Source organism: Ambystoma mexicanum, chromosome 1p (genome assembly GCF_040938575.1).
Source record: "Ambystoma mexicanum isolate Mex_15411 chromosome 1p, UKY_AmexF1_1, whole genome shotgun sequence".
In the NCBI taxonomy this organism is placed as follows: domain Eukaryota; kingdom Metazoa; phylum Chordata; class Amphibia; order Caudata; family Ambystomatidae; genus Ambystoma; species Ambystoma mexicanum.
The window spans coordinates 778,738,622-778,764,635 of record NC_090921.1 but is presented as its reverse complement, the minus strand read 5'-3'; the positions used below and the strand labels follow the sequence as shown (position 1 = coordinate 778,764,635).

General features: G+C 48.9%; 1 protein-coding gene across 5 annotated transcripts in view; it reads left to right on the top strand.

Moving 5' to 3' along the window:
- DENND4B (DENN domain containing 4B) overlaps nt 1-26,014 on the top strand; it is a 2,051,633-nt gene that overhangs the window by 1,267,150 nt on the left and 758,469 nt on the right. For all 5 annotated transcript variants that reach the window (XM_069651381.1, XM_069651348.1, XM_069651357.1 and 2 more), the window contains one exon: nt 2,704-2,827. In XM_069651381.1, the coding sequence (XP_069507482.1) occupies nt 2,704-2,827 (124 nt within the window). The remainder of the gene's footprint in view (nt 1-2,703; nt 2,828-26,014) is intronic.

Sequence of the window (26,014 nt, the reverse complement as noted above, 5' to 3'; positions counted from 1 at the left end):
TCTTGGCGACTCAGCAATGTCGCGTGTCCAGAAGTAGATAGGCAGAACGTAGGAAACAAAGTCAGAGGCGAGCAGCACTGCAGCCCAACAGCCTAGTCACTTGCAATGTCACTTACAATGTTCTTTTGATCTCTTTGAATTGTTTATACATCACTTCCATCCACCCTTCAGGATTTTCCTTCAACTGATGATTTGTCAAGCCATCAGGGCCCAGAGCTCTTGAATTGCTCGCTGATAGAATCAGGGCCAAGATGTCTATTTTTTCCGTTGAGGTGAGGACCAGGCAGAGTTTGTGATGGGGTAATCTACCCTTGTTGCTTCTTTAGACTCAAAGCGATCCTTGAAATGGGTCTGCCAGGTTGAAGCTGAAACTCAGTTCATCATCATGGAATTTTTTGGTGTACTTAAGTTGTTTAGTATTTTCCAAATTCCTGACACATTTTTTATTCCTATTAGTTGAAGCATCGCCTCTGCATCTTTTTGGTGTAACAGCCATCTATGGTTTTTCATCCAGTTCCTATGGCATGCTATTAGATGTTGTGTAAATGAAGAGTCTCTACCCTCTCTTCTTGCTTTATTCAGCTGTCTCCTTAGATCCTTTTTTCTCCTCATGATTTCTGCATTGAAGACGTGATCCTTCTTAAAGCCTGGCTTTATGGGACATCCCCCAACCTCTTTAAAGGACTCTAGCCTGCCACTACCCATTCTCTGAGTCTGGTTTCCCTTGAGCAAGCCTATTCTGTTGCGCCCCGGGTGCACATATAAGTCCAGGGTTGTCGTATCAGGTGCAGCATAAGACCAATTGCCAAATGCAGTGATTGAGAAATCTAGTAAGCAGCAAAAGGTATTCTCTGAAACAAATAGTCCAATATTTGGTGTTCCTTTCCTCTACTCCATGTAGCATTTGCTGGAGAGTCACCCTATTTGTTACCGTTGACCATGAACATGTTCCTGTCCGTCATCACCTCTCTCCAAAGAATACCCCTGTCCACTTGCTTCAAGGGGTTAGTATGACAGTTTTCCAGAAGTTTAACATCTTTTCAAAACAGTGCATGTTAAAATCCCCACAGATTACTATTTCTAGGTCAGGCTTTAGGTCCTTAGCACTGTCCATAATGTCCAAAACCATTTTAATGACATTTCCGTCCTGAGTCCCCGACTGGCTCCAGTACAGATTGAAAAGAAGTACATGTCCAATCTGTTTAGTTGTTTTGGTGCCAGTTGTGATCAGTAGGGCTTGAATCCAGGGAGACGGATATAATTCTTCAATCACTTGACATTTTATGTTGTTTTTCAAGGCAATCAGTAGGCCCGCCATTGGTCGACCTTTCTTTCCTTTAACTGCAGGGTTTATGTACACCTCGTATCCTTCCAACAGAGGTTCTTCACACAGCCACGTCTCTTGTAGCCATACGATTTCAAAAAGGCCAAATATTGGTTCTCTTTTATTAAGAGGAAAACAAATGCCCTCAGAGCACATGACACATCTACAGATAAGATGGCTACCAAGGAAACTGTAGATTTTACCTCCAGGAGAGACGCTTTGCCATTTCTATTGTGGAAACATTAGCTGGCCGGTATATCTGAGATAGGCATGTTTGAGCTTTGTAGATAGGTGGCATGATGCGAGAAAGCAGTGAAACCGAGGACGATGATGGGAAGCCAGAAATGTAATGAAGGGGTATCACACTGATTTAAGTTTTGACTGATTGATAGATTTGTGTTTTGTGAGAAGAAAAGGGACTGTTTTTTTCTCAAAGAATAAATAGAATCGAGTGTGTGACAATCCCAAATAAATGCTCAAGTTAGATGTTAAGAAGATGAGGAGTGCAGTGGAAAGATGGGTCTATGTATAAAAAGGGTTGGGGTTACTGAAGTTTTATATGGAGAGAAATACTGGATCTTTGAATGAAGAAGCACTTACGGGTGCCCACTAGAGCTCTGTGTAGTGAGCGCAAGGAGTACAGGGAGATACTGGAACCGTGTGCAGAGGGGGGGCAAGGATCTCAGGGTAATGGGAGTTTTTTTGTGATGACAATATTGGGCTAGGTGGATACTCCTCTACTTAACTCATGGCCCATGCTGGCTGCTCAACTCTTGTCTTCTAAAGCCTCTGTCCTATGTGATTGGCCATGTTTTCGGGTTGCCTCTCCACAACCGAGTACAGTTGCTCTCTTCTTCCAGTCCTATTCATTTTTCTCCCCTTCCCCATATGTTCCAATCCTTTGCTCCCACGCATGCAGTCTGCTCTCCCCTTTATGCCATAATGTGCCTGTGCTGTCCCTCTACAGGGGCCTTCGTTGTCTATCTGCTGAGCTCTCATGCAGACTGCCTTCCCCTGCTAGTTCCTTACACTTTGTTTACCCCATGCTTGTTCAATTTACGTCTCCCATCTCATTCAGTCTTATTTCCACTTGGCCGCCGTGCCCATATACTGAGCACTCAACCATACTGGGAAAGTGTACTCTTCCCTCCAAGTTCCAGTGCTGTTGGCTCTCCCTTCTTTCACCTTGCTGGCAGTCTGCTCATGCCCATGATTACCAATTCTGCTCTACCCCTCTGCACTCTAAGCATTGTTTTCTCATTGTTTTGCTGCAGGTTGGTGTCCTTTCTTTGCCCCACGATATCCACTGTTGCTTCCATATCCCTATCCTGTTTGTTCAGTTACTACTACTGTTCACATGGCCTCTCTACATTCTACAGGTATGAAAGCTTCCCTTTGTTGAAGACTGAGCTATTTGACCAGCCACAGGACCAACTGGCAGTGCAGATGTGCGCAGCACGGACAAGTGCTCCAAGTAGCCCGGCCCCTCGGAGAACCAAGCAGGTATGTCTCCGCTTCATGTATTGTGCCACCTCCTCCTTTTTTCTAATCCCTCGTTCTAAGATTTCTTCCCAGGTCTGCTCCTCTGTCAAATGCCTCTGTCTGTGATTGCTTTGCTTATGAACTAATTTAGTCTGTGGATGGATGCAGACACAACAAACGCTTACCATAAACTATCCTTGATGAAATAGAGTCAAGCAAAGGCATGTATGAATACCCATCCTGTACCATTTACTCTAAAGATAGCGACCGGTTCACAGCAGCAAGAACCCCTTGCACTGAAATAGCTCTTAAAGGTGAAGATTACTCAGTAATTTTATTGTCCCAGTGAATAAGGTATGTATTTTTTTAGCATATATCAATCAGTCCTAAAAATAATTCCAATGCATCTTACCTTAGATTTTGTTACATTTACACATGCGAAGCTCACGCATTGGAAACGGCCATCTTGTGCTAATCTTATATGTTGATCCATCGCCCTAAATTCAAGTACCCCATGGCAGTAAATCATAAGACCTGCTCCTCAAGCAGACATCACTAGAAGCTTATGCCCCTTGTCACAAGGCCAGTGCATGTCTCATGTCAACGTCTCCCATCCGCAAACCCCACCAAGGCCGATCCTGAGTAGCTTTCCTGGCGTCGGGGTTGAGCCCATCCAGGCTGCAAAGCAGAATACAATCAGTGTTTCATCCCAGCACCCTGAATGCCACTTATCATCCGTGAAGCTAAGCAGGATCGGCCTCGGTTGGTTTTCGGATGGAAGGCTGCTTAGTGATTGCACATGGATTGTGTTCATACGTTTTCATTTAAAGATTTTATAGATTGTTTATTATGGGCCTATACATGTGTGTGTCTCAAGGTGCAACAAGGCAAGGTGGGGGTTAGGGTGGAACGATCCTACTAGGCCTAGATCGTGCAAGTGCAGGTTATTTATAACGCGCTTGGTTTCAAGCACGGATCCGGGATTCGAACCTGTGTTTATCAGCGTGGTCTTGCTTCCAAGACCCACGCGTTGCCACAGAGCTATCCTCTCTTCACCTGCCAAGGGTAGGGTGCAGGTTTCAGTACACTCATTGACTAGACAGTTTCATCTACGGGGAAGTGCACTCAAAAATGTTAGGATTTAAAAATGTTTCCCATCCATGTGCAGCAATCACTAAACTTGGTATTTCCCTGGCGTTCTCTCATCTGGAGACCAACCGATGCCAATGCTTAGCTTCAAGGGCGGCAAATGATTAGTGACTTTCCGGGTGCTGAGCTGAAACACTGATTATATTTGGCTTTACAACCTGGATGTGCTCGACCCTGCCGCCTGTGAAGCTAATCAGGATCAACCTCGGTTGGTTTGTCGATGGGAGACACCAGGGAAATACCAAGCTTAGTGATTGCTACTGCACATGGATGGGCCACATTTTTATTTCATAATATTTTTCAACAAACCTCCCCACAGATTTGCTGACCAACTGTGCCACGTCAATGTGTGTACTGAAACCTGCACCCTGCCCCTGGTAAATGCAGACTCTAACCAGTCAGATAGTGGGTCTCTCAAGCTAGTCGTGATCAAATAAAATTAAGACTTATAAACATAATCCATGTGCATCAATCACAAAGCGGTCTCTCATCCGCAAACCAACCGAGGCCAATCCTGATTAGCTTCACAGCGATTAGTGGCACTCGAGTGTTGGGATGAAATGATTGTGTTTGGCTTTACAGCCTGGATGGGCTCCACCCTGCCTCCTGTGACGAAGCTCGGTCAGCCTCAGCTGGTTTGCAGATGGGAGACGTTGACATGAAACATAAGCTTCTAATGAAGTCAGTTTAAGGGGCGGGACTGATGATTTACTGCCACTGGGGCACTTGAACTTAGGCCAATGGATCAATGTATAAGATTAGCACAAGATGGTGGTTTCTGACATGTGAGTTATTTTTGGATCGTCAATCTATGCTAAATAAAATACATGCCCTATTCATTGGGACAATACAATTCCTGAGAGAACTTCCGCTTTTAATTCAGTCCCACAATGTTGAAAGGCCAAAAAGACACTTTTTGTGGCTCTCTCTCTTCTGTTATCTCTCTAGTAGAGAATGCCCGTTACTTCATGTATACTTCATGATTGGAGTCTTTTGAAAATAAAAAAGTCCTGTATGGCAGTCAACCTTAGCATGTCTGGAAACATTATGCTTCAACAACCTTTCGCCTTAAGCAGGACTCAGTCAGGTTGCGCCCTTCAACATGTGCATCTGCTTCTGATAAGTTTAGATTAGGTCACATAGTCTGGATCCGAGGGCAATCCAACATCTTGTCAGTCAGATAACAATATTATTGTCCCTCTCTTCCCGCTCCTGTGTTTGCTCCTTTTCCCTTTTCTTTCTCCTAATCTTTTTTCTGCCTTTCATGTTCCACTTTCTCCTTCCTTTTCCTGCTTACCTTTTTGTCTTCCACCTCTTTCTCCTTCCTTTCCTGTTGCCCTTACTCCACCACCATTCCATACCCCCTCCAAAGTCCCTTTCTTTCCTTTTCCTGTCTTTCTGTTCTCTATCTCCCATCTCAGATATTCTGTGCGTCCTTGATCCTCAAAAACTAGCTCTGGATGGTCAAATGACCGATCACAACAATAAACAATTTAATGGAGGCCACTCACACAAATCCCGAATGTTTTAAGTACATCAAAATGCGTTCCTACAGGACAAACGTTATATAGTAATAATGAAAGCCTGCATGCCATTACATATTCAGCAATGCTAAATGTATTTATAAAACATATTGCAGGGAGCACCTTTAAAAGGGAAAAGATGCTGTTATCCATGTCTATACAAAAAAGACCAAAAGAAATTGGGATCGGGCTTGTTTTGTTAGATTTGGAAAAGTTCAAATATGTTATCTGGAATGGGTGTCAACCAAGGTGTTCTCTGGAGATGCTGAAACTGTCTGTCAGAATTTGAGATGAGGTTCCCATGTGTGCCTTGAAGCTCCTTACGCAAGTCCATATATAATCTTGCTGAGCCTGTCATGCAGTCTTATGAGTCACCTAGTTCATTTATTACGCCATGAGTTGTGTGATTTGTATTTATCTAATAGGCATATTGTAGCAAGTTAGAAAAGATCTAACAACAATATATAACACCGAATGAGCAAGCTCACTATGATTAAATGGCCAGGAATCAATGCAATGCAATACACACAGCTCAGTAAGTGCTGTCTGCAGATGAGGACGTGGGTAGGAAAAGATGCTTTGCTCTATGGTAAATACAATAGGTGTGTGTTCAGAATGGCTGATGGCTCCTGTATTCATGTGTCATAAAATGAAAAAAATATATAATTTGGATGGAAATCACCAGAACCCCCTCCTTCCTTTCTTGTTCCTTCTATCTCTGCTTTCCCTATGTTCTATCCCTACATTCTCTGTCGCTTGCCTCCTCTCTATTTCCTATCTTCTTTTCAGTTGCTAACGATCCTCCTTTTCTGACTTTATCTTGCATCTTTTTTAAAGATTTCACCTGGACTTACACATGGAGCTTGTTGCCGTTTTTCATTGTAAAATGATTGTGAATTCGGGAGGTGCTTTTAAATGGCCAGAAATGCCCCATTAGTTATGAAAACTCACAAAGGTGGGAAAAGGGGCGTCTGAATGAGTGCATCTAGGATGCGCTAATTCAGATGTCATTTGTGAATTGGGCCACTGATATTTTTTTGGGGGTGAAAGTGATGAGATGCGCTAGTATCTCCACATTCCAGTCTCTGAAGCCCCTCTTTTACCCAAGATGGCTTCATTTGTTTTATCTACATACAATGTACACGAAAAGAGGGTACAATGAGTAAATTAGATGATGGTTTGTGGGGCTTAAAACTTAGGGCCAGAGACATATGCAGGTTCAGGCCAGACACTATCTTCCAGTTAGGTCTGACGAGACCGGCTCACCACTTGGGCCAATCAGGACAGAGTGCGACTTGAGATGCCTAGGCAACTCAGTCCAGGGTGCCTAAATCCCCCTCCACCCTCCTAAGTACCCCAGACAGAGTGGCACCACTTTGGAGGGCTTCTGTGGAGAAGCCCGCCAAAAAGTGGAACAAAGGGCTCAACTTGGGTTGGAGTCACAGAAGCGAACAGAAACGCCATTTTAGAACCGAGTTCTGGCAAAAAAATACCAACCAGAGAATGAATATTAATTAAATAAACCCGCAGTATGTTCGAGGCTATAGGAATTAAATAATTAAAGTTGGTAGCCTCGAACAATGGGAAATCCCATAGGGATATATTCGCGGTCGAATATAAAAAGTAGTATCCACTGCCACCAGCCAAAACTCGATCAGGGGGGACGGACACGTGCCCCCTCGACTAACAGACCCCGAGGCAATCGAATTGTTCCGGCCAGTACGTCCACAATATGATGGTTTGTACTGGTTCTGTTCAGAATTTGAGACTAGTAAAGTCAATGGTGACTTTACATGCCCTGGGAGACAGTAGTCAGTCCCAGGGTATGGAGTCTATACTGGGGGGTCACTATGACACCCCTGTGTTACTGCACTGAGGGTGCTGTGTAACACACATCACAAAAACACATGAAGCCCTATGGAGTAAAAGACCCCATAGCCATTAAACACATATAGAATCAAAGAGATACACTCAAATCATGTCCAAGAGTGAGGGTAAAAGGGTCTCACTCTTGGCAGGAGAAAAAAAATAAACCCCAAAAATCCAGCAAAGCTGCTGGGGGACTCACTAGGTTAGGAAATTCAGCCTAAACAGAGAATTCTCCCTAACATGTCACTTCTCCCCATGGGGGACCCCTTCCCTGTGAGGATAGGGAGATGAGGCAGCTACTCGATATTCCCCCTAATGGTGATAAAAAGGCAGAGGACCTAACAGGGAGGGACTATCCTCATGGGGATGGTGACTCCCGTTCCGTGGTGGAACTTCCTAACCCTCTTACCCTTTGAGTCATTGAAATCCCTAAAATATGTAAGAAAGCCTCTGACAGTACCACTGTATGTTATTGTTACACTCTTCCGTTACTTCCTATAAAACCTAATTCATTGTCTTAAGGAAATACTGTGAAGAAGATTATTGCAGTAGTTATACAAACTACTCTTTCATGTGACTTCCAAAGTACTGAGAAGAGATGGCCCTGAGGAGGCCTGAACAGACAAGGGACTTGGACATTGCGGTGGGGAGGACCCAGCGACTGACCATTAAATCAAAGGACTGACTAAAAGGGAACCAGTGTCACGACTCGCTCCCTTCGCTCCTGTTCCCGCCACTTGGGGGCATGTTTTGGGGCTTATTCCTTGCTGGACATTTCCTCCGAACCTAATGCCACAGTGCTGTAATGAATTGGGAGCGCTAAATCCCTATTTTCCAAACTACTTCCCTTCCGGAACCATTCCAGGTTTTTGGCAGCCAGCATGCTTCTTTAACCAAATGACTGTGCTTCCCAGAATGCCTGGCCCACTGCTCCACCTCCACCCTTGCAGGACAAGGTTGGGTGGAGGATAGGCAACACCAGTGGCTGCAGGTGCAGCAGTCAGCACACCTGAGGCGTGTGCTCGTTAAACAGCTTTAAAAGCCTCAGTCTCACTTCAGTCCAGCGCTGGTCATCGTTTGCAGTGTTCCTGTTTTTGACTAGTCCCTGGTTCCTGGTTCCTTGCCTTTGTACCTACTTCCTTGTTCCTGTTTTCTTGTTTCCTCCGCCCTGAATTTCGGATTCATGCGCTAATTGATTTCTGCTCCCTTGATTTCCCTTTTTGTCTTCCCCTGTTTGCAGGCAGCAATTCTCAGTGCTTTCCCCTTTTAGATGCAGCCCAGTTTGTCTGTGTTCTATATTTCTTTGACTCTGTCCTTTGCTGCTGTTACCCATTTGCCTTAGCCTTCCTCTTAGTTTAGTTTTCCTGTCTTTTCCTTGGAGGGGTAGGGAGAAGTTTGCATAGGTTATTTCGTTTTTCCCTGCTCCTGATCCTTACTTTCTAGAGGATCCATTCCATGTTTTTCCACTGCACTTCTGCATTTATTTTCCCTTTGATTATTAGGTGTGGTGTGCGGTAGTAGCTAGCTCCTGTGTGAATGCTTATGTTTTCCTCACTATTTTGTAGACACTATTCCCACTTAGGTATTTAGTTTTCCTTCCATTGCTGTTCTAGCCTTTCTGGGTCCCAGTTTCTTCAACAGGATTCGTGGGCTAGCTGACATTCAAGAGGTTATCTCGTCCTCGTGAGTACAGTTCTTAAGTTCCCTTATGTAATACCATCAAGAATGTTAGTACACAGATCCTGTCATTGCTTGCCCTCCACGTGGGTTTAGCGCTGTCAGTACCTGTAACAGCAATTGGGGGTAAGGCGCTTGCCGACTTTCCTCGCGGTCAGGTGCTTACCCCACATCCCTTTTCATATATTGGTTTTGATGTCACACTCTATTTGCACTCCTGGGTTCTAGCATACCTGAGTCGTAGTTCCTGGGTGCACATTTCCCTTGCCATATTCGCTGCCTTCGTACTCGCCTGACTAATCTTGACAGTATGACCAGCCCAAAATTCCCATTGAATATGGCAAGTTTAAGAAAGAAAGGCAGCAAGGCCTCTAACAAGCTTGTACAGAAAGCTTCCCCTACATTTACCTGTGACAATCAAATCACTAGTCTTGGCTTAAATGAACTCCTTGTCACGAATGGGCATTTACGAGCAAAGTATTTTTCCCATAGGATGGCACATCCTACATTGCCTGATCCTAGTTCGATCTTTTGTTCTGATCCCGATTCTATGTCAGCGCAAGCCTTAGCCGCAGAAAACAACACACTGTTAGACTTATTATACAAGAGTACCTCTGTTGTTGAACCCCATGATTCCAGTTGTGCTTCACCTCAGATAGAACAGTTTCATGGTACAAACATAACGAATGGAGGGGTTCCTTGCATAACTTCAGTTTTCTACCCTCAGTCCAAATACTTCTTTGCACAAGTACATACGGTAGTCCCTAATGTCAAGAGGTCTAAGGTCAATAGATTGCTTAAGGGTAACACAGACCAAGTTAGTATGAGAAAGTATAAATCTCAGAACCTGAAAGCAGTTGAGGATAATGCACAATCGGTGCACATCCAGATTGCTAGTGCAGGATCCAGCCCTGATGCCACTATGCCTCCCCCTGTGCCTACTGATAGTGATGTACAGTTAATGCAGGGCATGCTAAGAGCTAAGCTTGAGGAGTTAACACAAGAATTCATTTCTTTACAAGAGGAGAATAAAACCTTGCACTCTTTACTGAATACACCTCAGACTTTATCTGTTGATGTTGAGGAAGTGAACACTGTTCAGCCCCTGAGTGCAGAGACTTTGGTAAACCATGATAATTGCCAATATGTTAGATCTATTGGAAGTGAAAGTCTTTCTTCTAGCACAGCGCTCAATCTGGGCACAGTTTCTAACAATTGTTCTGCTGATTGTCAGGGATTGCAGTTAGCTGAAGATTTACAAGCCACTCCTTTACCTAAAGTTTCCTGTGTAGCAGTCTGTCATAATTCTGAGCTAGCACACATACAAGCTTCTGATCACCAAACACAATACACAAAGGTGGCATACACAGATTCAGTCACTACAGTAGGCTTAGGTCCTGCTCTTGATACAGCTGCTGAGACTGAAGTAGATGTTAAAGCTGATGTGGAAGACGATCTTACCTCTGGGTTCACTCTTCCTTCTGCCAATTCTGATCAATACGAACAGTCAGAGACAGTACAGATTTCATGTTCTGATGAACTCATTCCACAGTATACAGAACCAAAAGCCCTGCAGTCATCTTTGGTACACGTGTCTTCAATCAATGAACCGCTGCCATGTCTGCCATTTAATCAAGAGCCTCCACCATGCACGGGGTTAGTCCCAAAGACCCTGACATGTTTGGATTCAGCTACCGAGATGGCTCCAACTCGCATGCCTTCAGCTTCAAAGTTTCCTCTGGCCTGCCTGTCTTCAGCTACAGTGACTCATCCAGAAGATCATCCTTCAGCCAGAGAGCCTCCGGTAGTCCATCATATGTGCATGTCTTCAGTTCCAGAGTTTATTGCTTGTTTGCCTTCAGTTCATGATACACCGGTATCCTGCTTAGCTTCGCTTCCAACATCAGAGGTATACCTGTCTACACCATCAGATCCTGCTATATTTTCTACTGCTCCAGACAGTCCTCCTGAATCCCAAACATTTACTGTCGATGAACGTTTAGATTGCCTTTCTTTTGCTTCAGGAGGAGCACCAGAATGCCTGCCTTTTCCACAAGACGATTCTCCCAACTGCTTCACTTTAGCATCAGAGCCTCCTAAAAATGCAGCATCAGAGTTTGAGACTTTTGCCAGCTCCCGCTTCAGAGTCATCAAGCTGGACCAAGTGGTGAGTCAGAACCACTCACCTGGGTGTGCACAGGGGGTGGTGCAGACCGGCGTATTACCTACAGAACTTGTGCAACAGAATTCCGCCAAGAAGCACCAGTTGGGTGCTAGTAGCCAAAGGAAGGGAATGACTGCTGCAGTTCAAGATGTGTCTGTTATTGCTCCTTCTGCGAGTGTGCCTGAAATACCAAGTACTGTGTCTATCACTCCTATCAGTATGCCAAACGTCCCTGCTGTTGTATCCAACGTGCAACAAAGTGGCTACACGACTGTCACCAGGAGTACCAGCCTCGTACAACCCATGGGACTTCCAGGCATCCAAGGCGTAGAATATGTGCAGTCAAACCTTAATCATTTTCAACCACAAGTCTTTTCCCAGATGGATGACAGAAAAAGATCTGAACCTCTACCTCAGCCGCCACCTTCTCTAATGGCTGAACATGAACATTTCCTGAAGCCAGCAACTTCCTCACCTCCCGCATGTCCGCTCTCGGCGGAAAGGCTAACAGAACTTCTACCATCGTCTAAGGCAAGTTGCACCAGCCTGCCTCCCTCCTCAAAGACTTACAAGGGTCCACTCCCAGTGACTGAGCTTCCTGGACCTTCCAACTCTGCTCCAGGTCCTGCAAGTTCTTCATGCCTTTCTTCGAACCATGAGTCTCTTCCTCACCAGAAGTCACCGTTTCCATCAGTATCACCTCCAAAGACAACACACTCCTATCATGGAAGCCCATCTGCCTTTGCCCACAAGCCACCATTTCCATCAGTGCCACCTCCAAAGAAAAAGCACTCCCATCATGGAAAGAAGAAGTCTCGTACGGGTGGCGGGCACCCGAAGAGGGCCGTAGGAGGGGGTATACTGTCACGACTCGCTCCCTTCGCTCCTGTTCCCGCCACTTGGGGGCATGTTTTGGGGCTTATTCCTTGCTGGACATTTCCTCCGAACCTAATGCCACAGTGCTGTAATGAATTGGGAGCGCTAAATCCCTATTTTCCAAACTACTTCCCTTCCGGAACCATTCCAGGTTTTTGGCAGCCAGCATGCTTCTTTAACCAAATGACTGTGCTTCCCAGAATGCCTGGCCCACTGCTCCACCTCCACCCTTGCAGGACAAGGTTGGGTGGAGGATAGGCAACACCAGTGGCTGCAGGTGCAGCAGTCAGCACACCTGAGGCGTGTGCTCGTTAAACAGCTTTAAAAGCCTCAGTCTCACTTCAGTCCAGCGCTGGTCATCGTTTGCAGTGTTCCTGTTTTTGACTAGTCCCTGGTTCCTGGTTCCTTGCCTTTGTACCTACTTCCTTGTTCCTGTTTTCTTGTTTCCTCCGCCCTGAATTTCGGATTCATGCGCTAATTGATTTCTGCTCCCTTGATTTCCCTTTTTGTCTTCCCCTGTTTGCAGGCAGCAATTCTCAGTGCTTTCCCCTTTTAGATGCAGCCCAGTTTGTCTGTGTTCTATATTTCTTTGACTCTGTCCTTTGCTGCTGTTACCCATTTGCCTTAGCCTTCCTCTTAGTTTAGTTTTCCTGTCTTTTCCTTGGAGGGGTAGGGAGAAGTTTGCATAGGTTATTTCGTTTTTCCCTGCTCCTGATCCTTACTTTCTAGAGGATCCATTCCATGTTTTTCCACTGCACTTCTGCATTTATTTTCCCTTTGATTATTAGGTGTGGTGTGCGGTAGTAGCTAGCTCCTGTGTGAATGCTTATGTTTTCCTCACTATTTTGTAGACACTATTCCCACTTAGGTATTTAGTTTTCCTTCCATTGCTGTTCTAGCCTTTCTGGGTCCCAGTTTCTTCAACAGGATTCGTGGGCTAGCTGACATTCAAGAGGTTATCTCGTCCTCGTGAGTACAGTTCTTAAGTTCCCTTATGTAATACCATCAAGAATGTTAGTACACAGATCCTGTCATTGCTTGCCCTCCACGTGGGTTTAGCGCTGTCAGTACCTGTAACAGCAATTGGGGGTAAGGCGCTTGCCGACTTTCCTCGCGGTCAGGTGCTTACCCCACATCCCTTTTCATATATTGGTTTTGATGTCACACTCTATTTGCACTCCTGGGTTCTAGCATACCTGAGTCGTAGTTCCTGGGTGCACATTTCCCTTGCCATATTCGCTGCCTTCGTACTCGCCTGACTAATCTTGACAACCAGGGAAACCAGAGAGAAACCAGTGTGAAGACACACCAGCCTGGGAAATTTAAACCCGGCAACCAAGACACTGGACGGAGAAGCAAGTCCTCAGTCTTGAAGACGTGGATGGAAGGAGGCCCCCAACCAAGGCAGAAGTGATTCTCCGGTTGACGGTGGCGTGTCCTCAGCGAGGTGCACCAGTATGTCCCTTAACAGCACTGATACCAGTGAACTGGAGACCCTGCAGAACCGAAGCAGTGTAGAGAGATGTGAGGAAAGAGTGGCAACAAACTCAGAATAGCGGCCCCCACATCCCAGGGAGAAACTGCAATGTGGTCCAAGGAAGAAAGAGGTAACAGGAACCACGGTAGACCCAGTAATGGCTTGGGGGAGAGTAACAAATGCATTGCGAGTAACCTCCCTCGTCGGTGGAGAAGTGCCACGAGTGAAATTGTCAGTGAGAAGTGCAACAGGAGTGATCTCCCTCGTCTCAGTAATTGTTCTAAAGCCGACCAAAGCATTGGGAATGATCTCCCTTGTCACAGTACTTAAGAGGAAGCAAAATGGAATAATCATCTGGAGTGATCTTCCTCGCCTCAATAATTGTTGCAAAGCTGACCAATGCCTCTGAAGTGATCTTGCTCGCCTCAGTAATTGGTGCAAAGTCTACCAAAGCCTCCAAAGTAATCGTCCTTGTCTCAGTGATTCTGGCAAAGATAACCAAGAACTCAGGAGTAGTCTCTGTCGCAACAATATTTATGGCAACAGTAAACAAAGGGAAGCAAGAACATTTAAATTAACTTCTGGAGAAAGCCTGACGAGAAGTACAAAGCTTAATAAAAACTGTTAACAAATATTGTCATCAAAGGTCAAGTGAACCAGGAGAAGGGAGTCCTTCTGGTGTTTGTTGTTTGTGTACATAGTGGTAGGGCTAGATTTGGGTAATTTTGGACAGAGGACAGGACGTTTTCATTTGGACAACCACCCAGATGACGAGCACCCGAGTTTTTTTAGGTGTGGAATACCTTTCAAAATTGGGAGAGTTAGGCTTTTTTGCTTATTGTTTAATGAAGTGTTCATACCATGCCACCACTTTGTACTACTCTTTCCTTCAGCACGAAACAACACATTGTCAGTGCACAGCTATTATTTCCTGCATTACCCCATTTGTTTTAGATTTTGTTTGCTTGCCTGTCTGTGTGGTTTGCTTATGCCGTAGCAGTCTAGGTTCATGACATATCTCTGGTGTGGCAGTAACTTCCCGTAAGCAGGCTCTCATGCTCCGTCTCTCAAGTACTTAGGCCTATACCTCAGGTGTGATCCCTGTTTCTTTTGCAATGCATTGTCAGTGAGTTCTCTTCAGGATAGTCTTGGATCGTTGATGGAGATCTCCAAGAAAACACCTCTGCGGAACTGGAAGCAGTTTGTGAAGATCAATTGGGCAAGGTGACTGAAGGTGAATACAGTTCATTTCTCCTGAGCACCTTTGACCGGGGACACATTCTCACATGCCATGTCTCCAGGAGGGTTCTTCTGGGACCTGCAGTGGCTAGCCACAGTTCCAGAGACTGAGGTGCACCTAAATGGGGCTAGAACCGGCCTCCAGAGTATTGTACAAAGTAGCACTTTGGTGCTTTAAGGCTAACTGAGGGGCTAACGCCAGGATTTCTCATTCCAAGGATTAATTACCTGGTACTGGAGTGCACACAGAGGAACCGCTTAAATCCTCTTTTTTGAGTCATAGGCAGATCCCCGACGAGAACCCCTCTCAGTAATTTCGGCCAGTGACACACATCTGCGTGGTCCAGAAAATGTCAGTTGTTCATGCAAAGGACCAGGGGCATCAGGTGCCTGTAGTTCAGTTGGTCCCTTCTACATCACGGTCTGTTAACTCCCAAGCTTCATTAGTGAAGCATGACCCTTCTCTGGCCAGCATAGAAAGCAGGAACATTGCCTTAAGATAACATTTCATGTTCTCGCCTCCAAGACTCTTGGGGCTGGCGATTGTCTTTTATGACTAGGGTAGACCTGTATCACAGATGGATTCTCAAACTACCAGACTCCCAAGTTTGGTACAAGGGTATTTATTGAATACAACTCAAAATTACTTGGTATGTTACTGGTTTGTTTCACCCTAGAGCACTCTCTAATTGGCGTCCCTCTCTCCACCTCCCCTGTGCTTCCTCTACCATATAAATAATAAAACAAACAAACAAACAAGACTTTGCTGCAATGTGCCAAGTTGACTTCAGACCACAATTTGGTTACACCTAGTAGCTAGACCCGTATCTTGTTAACTCCCACTCGGACGTCCAAAGGATTCCCTAACTCTAAGGTACTTTCTCCAGCATGGGGTCTGGCATGGATTCACATGCTTATGAATATACCCCGTCGTCAGGCCGGGAATCCTTGGTAAAAGAAAAAACAGTTTCACTTACACTTACACTTACACTTTCAGTTACAAACTGTCTTTCTCCTATAAACCAATCACTGAGCTTTGGGTCATACTTCCCCCAGCCAATGACTGCCCGTTCCCTACGCCCCTCCTCTGGCAGCCCTCTTCAGATTTTTATGGCACGTTCAAGTGTTGGGAGTCCTCGTATTTTGCTCCGAGAGATTTTCTGCGTTTGTGCACTTTTTTTCATTAACACATTCCCATTTTTGTCAAATAGAGCCTGTGTGCTCTTTCGTTTCTTTGAACGGCAAGCAGGGATCCATTTGTCGGAGTCTTTCAATGCCACTGAAGGGCGAGAATCATCGGGGGTTTCATTGAAGATTCCAGAAGGCCATCTGGCCTACACTGCATGCCGGAGGAAAAGAAGGAAGGAGGTTCCCTCTTCAAGCTCTGCTAAAGTTGCGGATTGAGGATTGTGTTTTTGGAGGACAAACACTCCCAGTGCCTCTGCTATCTCCACCCGGATCACAAGGATGCAGATTGGGAGATCTGCCTTGATTTCACCAAGTGCACCGTCAAGGATCGTCACTGTAGATTGGCGGTGTGGCTCAACGCCAAGGTCTTTACCCCATGTGGCAAACAGTGGTATGCCTCACCCAGGACTGGCTGGTCTGAGGAGCGGGCTTCTAAGTCCTTTGAGGGCGCTCCATCTGTGGGGGCCCAAGACAAGGCAAGCGCCGCAAGTCTGTTTCTGTCGGGGTCGCTGTGCAAGCGGGTCCCGCGACCAGCAGGGAGTGCTTGTCTTCACAGTCTGCCTCCATCTCAAGTCATCGCTCCAGCTCCTCCTCGAAGAGGAATACGGAAAACCCGGGGAAGCGGCAGGAAAAGCCGGAGAAGACCAAGGCGCAGGGTAAGGTGTCCGACCTGCCCTTGAAGGCCCAGGTTGTCCAGGCAGTGTCATCCTATACGATCGAGCTAGTGGCCGCCACCCTCTCGAAGGCAAAAGGGGCTGACCCGGTCCAGGAGACCCTGACAGCGCCAGAGTGGCCCTCCCTCCCAGGCTCTTCTGCCAAACCGATGGAGAAGAGGATGCCATCCCTAAGCCCGTGACCGACCCCTCAGGACGCAAGAAGGGGTGGGGGTAGTGAAGGCCTCTACCGTGCTCAGATATGTATTATTCGGACGAAGAGGACCTGTTGTCCGTTCACACAGTCCCAGAGGATGTGGTGAACGCCGAGGAGGATGACGGCGGAAACGCTGATGGGGACGACGGCGGGAATGGCGACAAAGACGTGGGCACTGGGCCCAGCAAGCCTACCCCCCCACCCTTCGCCACTGGACATCCTGTCAACTCTCCACACGCTCAGGCCGGAAATCCAGCAGAGGATGCCGACGGCACCCCCAGAGCCGGCTCCTGTTGCATCCACGGATGACAACAGCAGCGTTTCCCCGCCGCCGAGGGCTTCTCCCCGGACGAAGTGGGATCGTGCCACACCATGGTCGCCCGTGCATCTGAGCTCTTACAGCTGATGCCAGAAAAGACCAAGGATGATGGTTTCCTTTATCAACGCCGTGAGGCCAAGAGGAAGACCATTCTGGGGCTGCCTCTCCTGGACAACGTTTGGGATGTCGGTCTGGCACTGATGAGGAACCCCGCCTCAGCCCCGGTGAAGGGAGACCTGCTGGAAAAGAAGTACCGGGTGCTGGAGTCTGCACCCAAGTGCCTGCGGTCACAGCCCTCGCTGGACTCCGTGGGCTTGGCAGCTGCGAGGAAGACATCTTCAAATCCCTCATCTTCAGCCTGTGTTCCCCCAGACAGTGAGGGGAAGAAGTTGGATGCCGTGGGTAGAAAGGTGATCTACTCGGCGGCGACAATGGTCAAGTCAGCGAATGCACTTGCGATCCTGGCCCGATACGACAGGGAGCTGTGGTATAAGATGGCCCGGCTGCTGGAATTCCTCACCGATGACAAATGGGTTGAGGCGCTGGAGATCCTCCAAGAGGGCGAGGTGGCATCGAACCTTGCCATCACTGTGGCCCTGGACATCGCGGACATGGGGTTCTGACAGATGGAGAACAGTGTCTGTCTCCGTCGTTGTGGCTGGTTGAAAGCCACCAACTTACGGCAGGAAGTTCAGACGAGGGTCCTGGACATGCCTTTCGATGGGGACAATCTCTTTTGGAAGGCCGTCGACGAATCGTTGCAAGCCATCAAGACCGACACAGACACGCCCCATGCCCTTGGCACGCTTCATTAACATCGTCCTTCCTTTCGTGTCTCAGGAGGATAATCTAGCAGTTACTCGAAAGGGTTTTGGCAGAGAATCATCCTTGTACCGCCAGCCCTCCCGTTCCACGACCCGGGAGGCATACAGGGATTGTTCCAAGGCTTTCAGAGGTGGCCGCCGTTGTTGTCGCTCCCAAGGTGGCACGCAGGCCGTGAAGCAAGATTGAACCGGCCAGGACGTCGGGCACCCACCCATGCACCATAGTGGGAGGCCGGCTGGCAGGCTTCATTAGTGAGTGGGAAAAGATCTCCACCGACAGATTGGTGCTGGACGCTCTCGCCCAAGGACACACTCTAGAATTCCAGCAGAAGTGTCCGTGCATACCACTGGTGGCCCGGCAGGAGCAGCACATCACACAGCTCCTGCAGGAGGTACAGGCCATGTTAAGAAAATGGGCGATAGAGCTGGTTCCAAAACAACTCTAGGGCTCCTGAGTCTACTCCAGATACTTCTTGGTAAAAAAGATCGGCGGCTGGAGGCCCATTCGCGAACCTGCAGCGTCTCAACAAGTACCTGAAGTCCCAAAATTTCAGGCTGGTCACGTTGCAGCACGTGCTCAGCCAACCGGAAGAAGGAGACTTCTTGACGTCGCTGGAACTGGAGGACGAATACGTCCACCTTCCCATTCACGAGAAGCATCGGAAGTTCCTGCGCTTTGTCATACAGGGACAGCACTACCAATTCAAGGCCCTTGCCTTCAGACAGGCAGTAGTGGCGGCCCATCTGCGTCTACAAGGGATTCATGTGTACCCGTACCTCGACTGGCTCATCCGTGCCAAGTCAAGGGAAGTCGCTGTCGAACACACAGAGAGGACCGTCCGGCTGCTGACGGATCTGGGGTTCTGCGTGAACTATCCAAAGTCCTGCTTGATTCCATCGCAGAAAGCGCTGTCCTGAGGTCCAGGCTCAACATGGTCTCCTGCCTGGCGGCCCCCTCGGAAAAGAGGATAGCAGCCATACTGGGCAAGTTGCAACGGCTGTTGGCACTGAAGACCGCCACAGTGTGGACCATCAAGTCGCTGCTCGGCATGTCGTCGTCGTGTATTTACCTGCTCAGTTTCTGCAGGTTGCAGATGCTACCCCTTCAGGAATTCCTGGACGCTCACTGGATCCAGGTATCCGGAAGCTTCACAGACAAGATTGTTCTCGTCGAGGAGTTCCATAGAGCGATAAGATGGTGGGACGTGTACTCCAACATTTTGAGGGGCACAGATCTTCAGAGCCCCCCCACACCAGGAGACGGTCACCACAGACGCTTCCCTGGCGGGCTGGGGAGCCCGCACTGGAATTCTCCACGCCAGAGGCCTGTGGTTACCGGAGGAGAGGAATCTCCATATCTATGTCCTGGAACTGCAAGCAGTGTTATGGGCCCTCAAGTCGTTTCTTCCGTCCCTCAAGGGCAAGGTGGTTAGGGTCTTCACAGACAATACCACCACAATCTTCTACACCAGGAAGCAGGAGGGCACTAGATCCCCAGCGCTCTCCAGAGGCGCGCAGGACTTGTGGCACTGGGCCGTCGCCCAGGGGATGTTCATTCCTTTTCATCTGGCAGGAATCAAGAACACCATTGCCGATTCCCTCAGTAGGGAGCTGTGCTCTTGCCACGAGTGGGAGCTACAACAGGATCAAGTGGACAGCCTCTTCCTCATTTGGGGCAGACCCCAGATCGACCTGTTTGCGACAGCAATGCACTCCAAGTGCCAGAGATTCGCCAGCAGGTTCCACCAGCCGAGGAGCATGGGGGACGCGTTTTCCTTCCTGTGGCAAGGCCTGTTCCTGTATGCGTTCCCTCCGTTGCCTCTCCTGCTGCGAGTCCATCAATGAACTCAAACAATGCCAATGCAGGATGATCCTCGTTGCCCCGGCATGGCCGAGGCAGATTTGGTACCCGGACCTTCTCAGCCTGTCGACTTCACCACCAGTCAAGCTGCCAGTGGTTGCGGATCTACATCCCGACACAGGATCGCTGAACCTGAAGAGTTCGCTGGGTACGAGCTGCCGGCGGACTGCAGGGAGCTCCTTGCCAGGGCCAAAGCGTCTTCGACTCTTAAGTGCTACAGGCACAAGTGGAAACGTTTCGCAACGTGGTGCCGGACGCAGAAGATCCTTCCGGACTTGTCCTTGGCCACAGCGGGGCTAGCACATGCTTTCAACAAAGTGCATTTGATGGCTATCTCCTGCTGCAGCAGGTCTCTGGGACGGTCTTCTCTTTGGTCACACCGTCTAGTCAAGGAGTTCCTCAAAGGACAGTTTTGATTGTTCCCGCTGGTGAAGGCACCTGCCCCGGCGTGGGAACTCAACTTGGCACTGACAAGGCTCATGGGGGCCCCCTTTGAGCCTATGCATCAAGCTCCTCTCAAGTTCCTTTCGTGGAAGAAGGCTTTTCTCGAGGCCATGACCTCTGCCAGGAGGGTAGGTGAGATCCAGGCCCTGTCCTGCAAGCGGCCTTATCTGACTTTTCACGACAAAAGGATGGTGCTGCGGGCGCACCCCTCCTTAATGCCAAAGGTTCCGTTGGAATTCCACCTCAACGAACCTTTGATGTTGCCTGTGTTTTTTCCGACACCTTTGTCGCGGGCTGAAAGGACTTAGCACTCGCTGAATGTGGCACATGCCCTGAAGTTCTGTGTGACAAGCACGAAGAGTTTCCGGAAGGCGTCTCAACTTTTCGTGAACTTTGGTCCTGTGAACCATGTGAAAGCTTTGTCCAAGGCTTCCATCTCCAGGTGGCTCTCTGGCTGTATCACGCACTGTCACCGGTTGGCAAAACGACATTTGCCTGGCTGTCCGAGAGCCCATTCCACCAGAGCGATTGCTGCCATGATGGGGTTCCTGTCTGGTGTGCCCCTGCTGAACATCTGCAGGGCTGTTATGTACGCACATCTTCACAAAATTCTACTACGTTGACAGGGATTCCAGGGTCGGCCAAGCAGTGCTATGCAACCTGTTCGCTTGAAGGTGAGCCTGTTCCGGAGGTAAGAGTATTTGCTTCTGTTGAGCCTTGCCACATCCTGTGGTTGTGTAATGTTGTACTGCTATGTATTCTTTATTCATGAGCATTTGAATCCATGCCAGACCCCATGCTGGAGAAGGAACAAGTTACTTACCTGTGGGTCTGGCATGGATTCACATGCGAACCCTCCCTCCTACCCCTCTGCGGCTCTTCTTGTTCATACTGCCATTTTACGTGCTACCAAATCTGAAGATGGCTGCCAGAGGAGGGATTTAGGGAGAGGGCAGTCATTGGCTGGGTGCAGTATGACACAGAGCTCAGTGATTGGTTTATAGGAGAAAGACAGTTTGTAAGTGAAAGTGAAACTGTTTTTCTTTTACCAAGGATTCCCGGCCTGACGACGGGGAATATTCATGGCCATGTGAATCCATGCCAGACCCCATGCTGGAGAACAATAGTTACAGGTAAGTTGTTCCTTTTCCAGGTTTGTTAGCAATGTTAAGGTTTTTTGTACTGATAACAAACTCCCAGCTCCTTCCACTCTTTTCCCCACTTCCCCACTTGCTCACTTGCCCCTGATCTTGTCTGTTCTTCAGCATTGGATCTTTCATAGATTCACATGCTGTGAATATTCCTGGTGGTTAGGTTGATAATCCTCAGTAACATAGAGCAGATCATTTTAAACTGAAATCTTCAGTCACTTTAGTGCTCTATTATCATTTTGGATCATATAGCCCAAAGTCTATGGAAAGGGCTCTCTTAGCTCCACCACTGCAGGCCATCTTCAGATTTTTTAATGTACTTTTTCGTGTTGGGAGTCCTCAATTTTTCTCTTTCTACTTTCAATTAATACTAGTTTGTTCAAATATAACAAAATGTTTTACGTTTGATCAAGCGACTGCCCGAAGACGACCGTCCAGCGTTTTTTCCAGCTTGTCAGCGGTTTTCCCACCCACAGTAGCCCCGTGTTCGGTATACTTAAGATTTGGGCCTACTAAAATGTCTGAGGCCAGAAGGAAAAGTCTCTTTAAGTCCTGCACACAATGTGACTTAAAGAATGTCTTTGTGGAAGACCTCCACGGTAACTGCCTGTATTGCCTACGTTCACACCATGTCATAGAAGAGTGTGAGATTTACCAGTCATTATATAATATACTCTGCCTGACCGTCATCGACGACTGGTGGCATGGCTCGACGATGCCGGTGGAGCCTGACTCTGCTTCTCAAGCTCAATCTTTAGTTATAGAAGTGACCATGCTTTGCAACACGTCTTCTTAAACATCTTCTAGTTGCCCTCTGAATAAGGAGGATAAGCTTATAGATGGTTTTGGGCAGAAGGATACCAGAACTCTGCTCATCATTTTCGCAAAGCTAATGCAGATGCCATAATGGCTGCTAGCAATCAGAAATTATGGATCGGGATTTAGAGTCTCTCCTGCCCGAGGATCATCATGCAGCTTTCTGATTAGGCATGATTGAGGCTAAGCAAATAGCTTCTGACTTGACTGAATCAGCAGTCCATCAAATTGATACTGCATTAGATGCAATGTGCCTTCGACAGAAGGTCGGCTTGGATATGCGTGGCCAAGTTCAAGTCTGATGCCCATGAGATTCTGTATTTGCCTTTCCACCGTCCAGAGTTATTGGTTGCCAGATTCAACACCTATATTTTCATGACCTGGCCTTTCAGGTCATCTAGCTCAGTAGTTTTCACCACAAAAGCAAAAGTGAGTGGGGGGGGCGTGACCTGGAGTGCAGCGATGTGGCAGCTCCTCTAATGGCCTCTGCATGGGTACCGCAGTTTTCATTAAATAATTCAAGTTCCTGCTATGGTCCACGTCCCTGAATGCTTGATCCAGGTTGCGGAATGCTGACTGCCCCATCAACAACAATCGGGGCTGAAAACGAGGTCTGGAACCTCGAATTCGCAGCAGGGGTGCCTGCTGACAACGACCGCCAGATAGCTTGAAAAATGGCGGGCGCGCTGCTTCGGCCCTGTCGCAGCGACCAGCGCCCTGCCCCCGGCGGCCTCAGGGTTGCCCCGACCTGCTGGCATCCCTCCAGGTTCTTCTGTGGTGCCTGAAAGTGCTCCGCTGCCAGCCCGGGCCCGGATTGTGTGTGCGTCCCGAATTGGAACCCTGAGGGAGCCCGACCCGCACCTCGCTACGCGAGCCACATCTCAGTGGGGAGGCTCCCCCATCCCGCCGCCTCCAGCTTGCCTTGCCCCGCTGGCACTCCCTCCCGCCCCCCTGACCTATCTGCTACCTCGGCCTGGGGGCCGGGTCCGCGGCTCACGGTGGGTGCCGGTGACCGGCTCCTGCTTCTTCGAGACCGAGCCCCCGAAGCCTGCCTCCTTCGGCTGCATGGTGCGGTTCTGTCCAGCAGGACTTCTGGCCTCCTCCATCAGGGGTGTGGGGGGTGAGCGGGCCGTGGAGTGGCGTCGCCTCTGGAGGGGAGCCCCCACCACCAAACCTCCACAGGGGTCCTGGCGCCTGGGAGGGGAAACATCATTAGGCAGCGGCGGTGCCCTGCCACAGCGTTTCCCTCGCCGTGCTGGGGCCGGCTGGGAGCACTGGATCGCCTTCACCGCCCCGGGGTGTGCCCGGACAGATCTACGCCCCCTTGCCATCACTGCAGGGACCCTCATTTTCCACACAGAGTCCCGGCATGGGACAGGACACTGCGATTCCCCCCCCACGCAGGAAATAAGCCACCTGGGGTTAACCCCTCTGCCCCTACTACTCACAAGGACGTGGGGGCACTCCATTCACCTCTGCCCCCCATCCATGCTGCAACAACTTAACAGTCACCACTACTGCTGCGCCACCCCCCCTGTCAGCGTCTTCCAGGGGCAGTGGGCCTGTCTCAAGTCTCACTGGTGGCAAAATAAACCGCAAGGAGCCCAGATTACCATCTTGGCCAGAAGCTCTCCAGGCCCTTGAAGAGCCAACCAGCAGCGACCCAGATCCCCCTGCCTCTGGGGGTCCTGGCCACTGGAGAGGGGGGGACTAGCCTGTCTCAGACTGCTGATCTTGCCCCCGCCTCCCACCTGAGTCCAAGTGATCCCTTATTCGGAGTCTTGGACCCCCAGATTCCCCAGAGCAGCCCGCCTGGAAACAACACCTTGCAGTTTCCTGGGACGCCCTGTCCACCCTCCATCATGGTCGGAACGAAGTGGCCTGCCCTCCACGCTTTACTCTGAGAACAGGTGGCAGGTGGTGAGTGGAAGTCTAACAGAAATCGGGGAGTTCCTTTTGTTCCCCCTCCTGTGTACTACCCACTTCCCCACCTTAGCACAGGACCTGACAAACCCATTCCACCTGCTCTTCTCCTGGGGCACTCTGGCCCACCTCATGTCTCTGCCACAACTAAAAGTAAGGCAAGTGGTCCTCCAGCTGATACCCAAGGACCCCCCAAGACTCATTCAACATCTCACCCTTCAGCTAACGACCCTACCCTCACATAAACCTGCGGGGGTCGCCTCCCGCTCCGGAACCGTGGCGAAGTCCCTGAAACCCCCTAAGTCAGCGGATATCTCCACCATGTTCCTGGCTGCGGACAAAGGGAAGAAAGTGAACCCGCCAAAACTCACGCCCCAAAAATCATCAGATGAGAAAGGGACCCTCGCATCCAAAGAAGACCTTGAAGCCTTCATGTCTGACATTAAAGCAGAGTTTAGGTCCTGCATGTCAGAACTTACCGCTAAGCTTGAACAAACTGAGCAAAGGGTCAGTGACATCGAGCACAGGATAGGGGAACCTGAAGACTTAGTCCAAGAACACTCCAACTCACTAGTGGAGGTACAACGCACGATTCAGACCCTGATGGACAGAATTGAGATCCTCGAATACAAGCAGGAGGATCTGGAAAACCGCGCCCGCCGCAATAACCTCTGCATCCGAGGCGTTCCCTCCTCCATCCCTAACACGGAGCTACCTATATACGTGGGCGATGTTTTCCAGTCGCTGCTTCCGAAATTAGATGAAACACAGCTAATACACGATCGGACCCATAGACTGCGCCCACGCCAGGGAACGACTCGGATCCCCCCCCCGATGTAATTACTAGAGTCAATTTCTACACTACCAAAGAGGCCATATCAGCGATTGGTCGCACCTGCGACGAATTATCATTCCAGGGCTCCCCTCTTCAGATTTTCCAGGACCTTGCCCCTCTAACCCTGCAGAAGTGCACAGTGTTGGCTATTTCCGACAGCTCTACAATTCACACATAATGGCACCTTGCGAACCATCAGTCACCTCGAAGATGCAGCATCGATCCTACGTCCAAGCTCTCCGGAATGCACCGGGCCCTCTTCTCCCAGCCGAAAGATCCCCGATTCGGGCCCAGCTTCCCCCAAGCCGAGGCGCGCTCCCTGGACAAGGGTACAGAGAAACACATAGCTTTGGAACCCAGCTTACCTGAGCCTGCTGCGGGCCCCATGCAGTCCATTCCCCCCTCCAGAGTGGATGTCACTGTTTTACCCCTGAGTGATAGTCAACCTTTTTGGCTGTTGACAGCCTGGGTGGCGAGGGGAAGACACCGATGAGTTCAAATCGGTCCCCCTGGCCACGGTTCTGGCCCCCCGATGGAGGCCACTGTTAGAAGTGTACACCTCCCGTTGGAGAACATTTTATAAACCTCAGCCTCAGGAGAACCCGAAGCAACTTGCCCCGACGACTATGGCTGACTTAAGCCCCCCCAACCCACTCTCTCACGACAAGAGTGCCTAGATGACCAACCCCCACACTTAAAGTTGAAGTTCACCGCCCTCAATGTCAGAGGCCTAAATTCCCCCTGAAGAGGAAATCTATTATGCAGAGGCTGCAGGACGAAGGACCCTCAGTAGCTTTTCTGCAAGAGACTCACCTGATCCTGGCGGACTTCTCCCACCTGCGCAGCAGACTCTTTCCTCTACAGTTCTTCGCTTCCAACAGCACCAAGAAAGGAGGCACCGCCATCCTGTTTACAAAGGAGTTGAAACCACAGGCCCTAGACTAATTACGATGCCAGGAAGGTTGCTTCATCACAATCAAATGCATCATTTTCGACCAGCCCT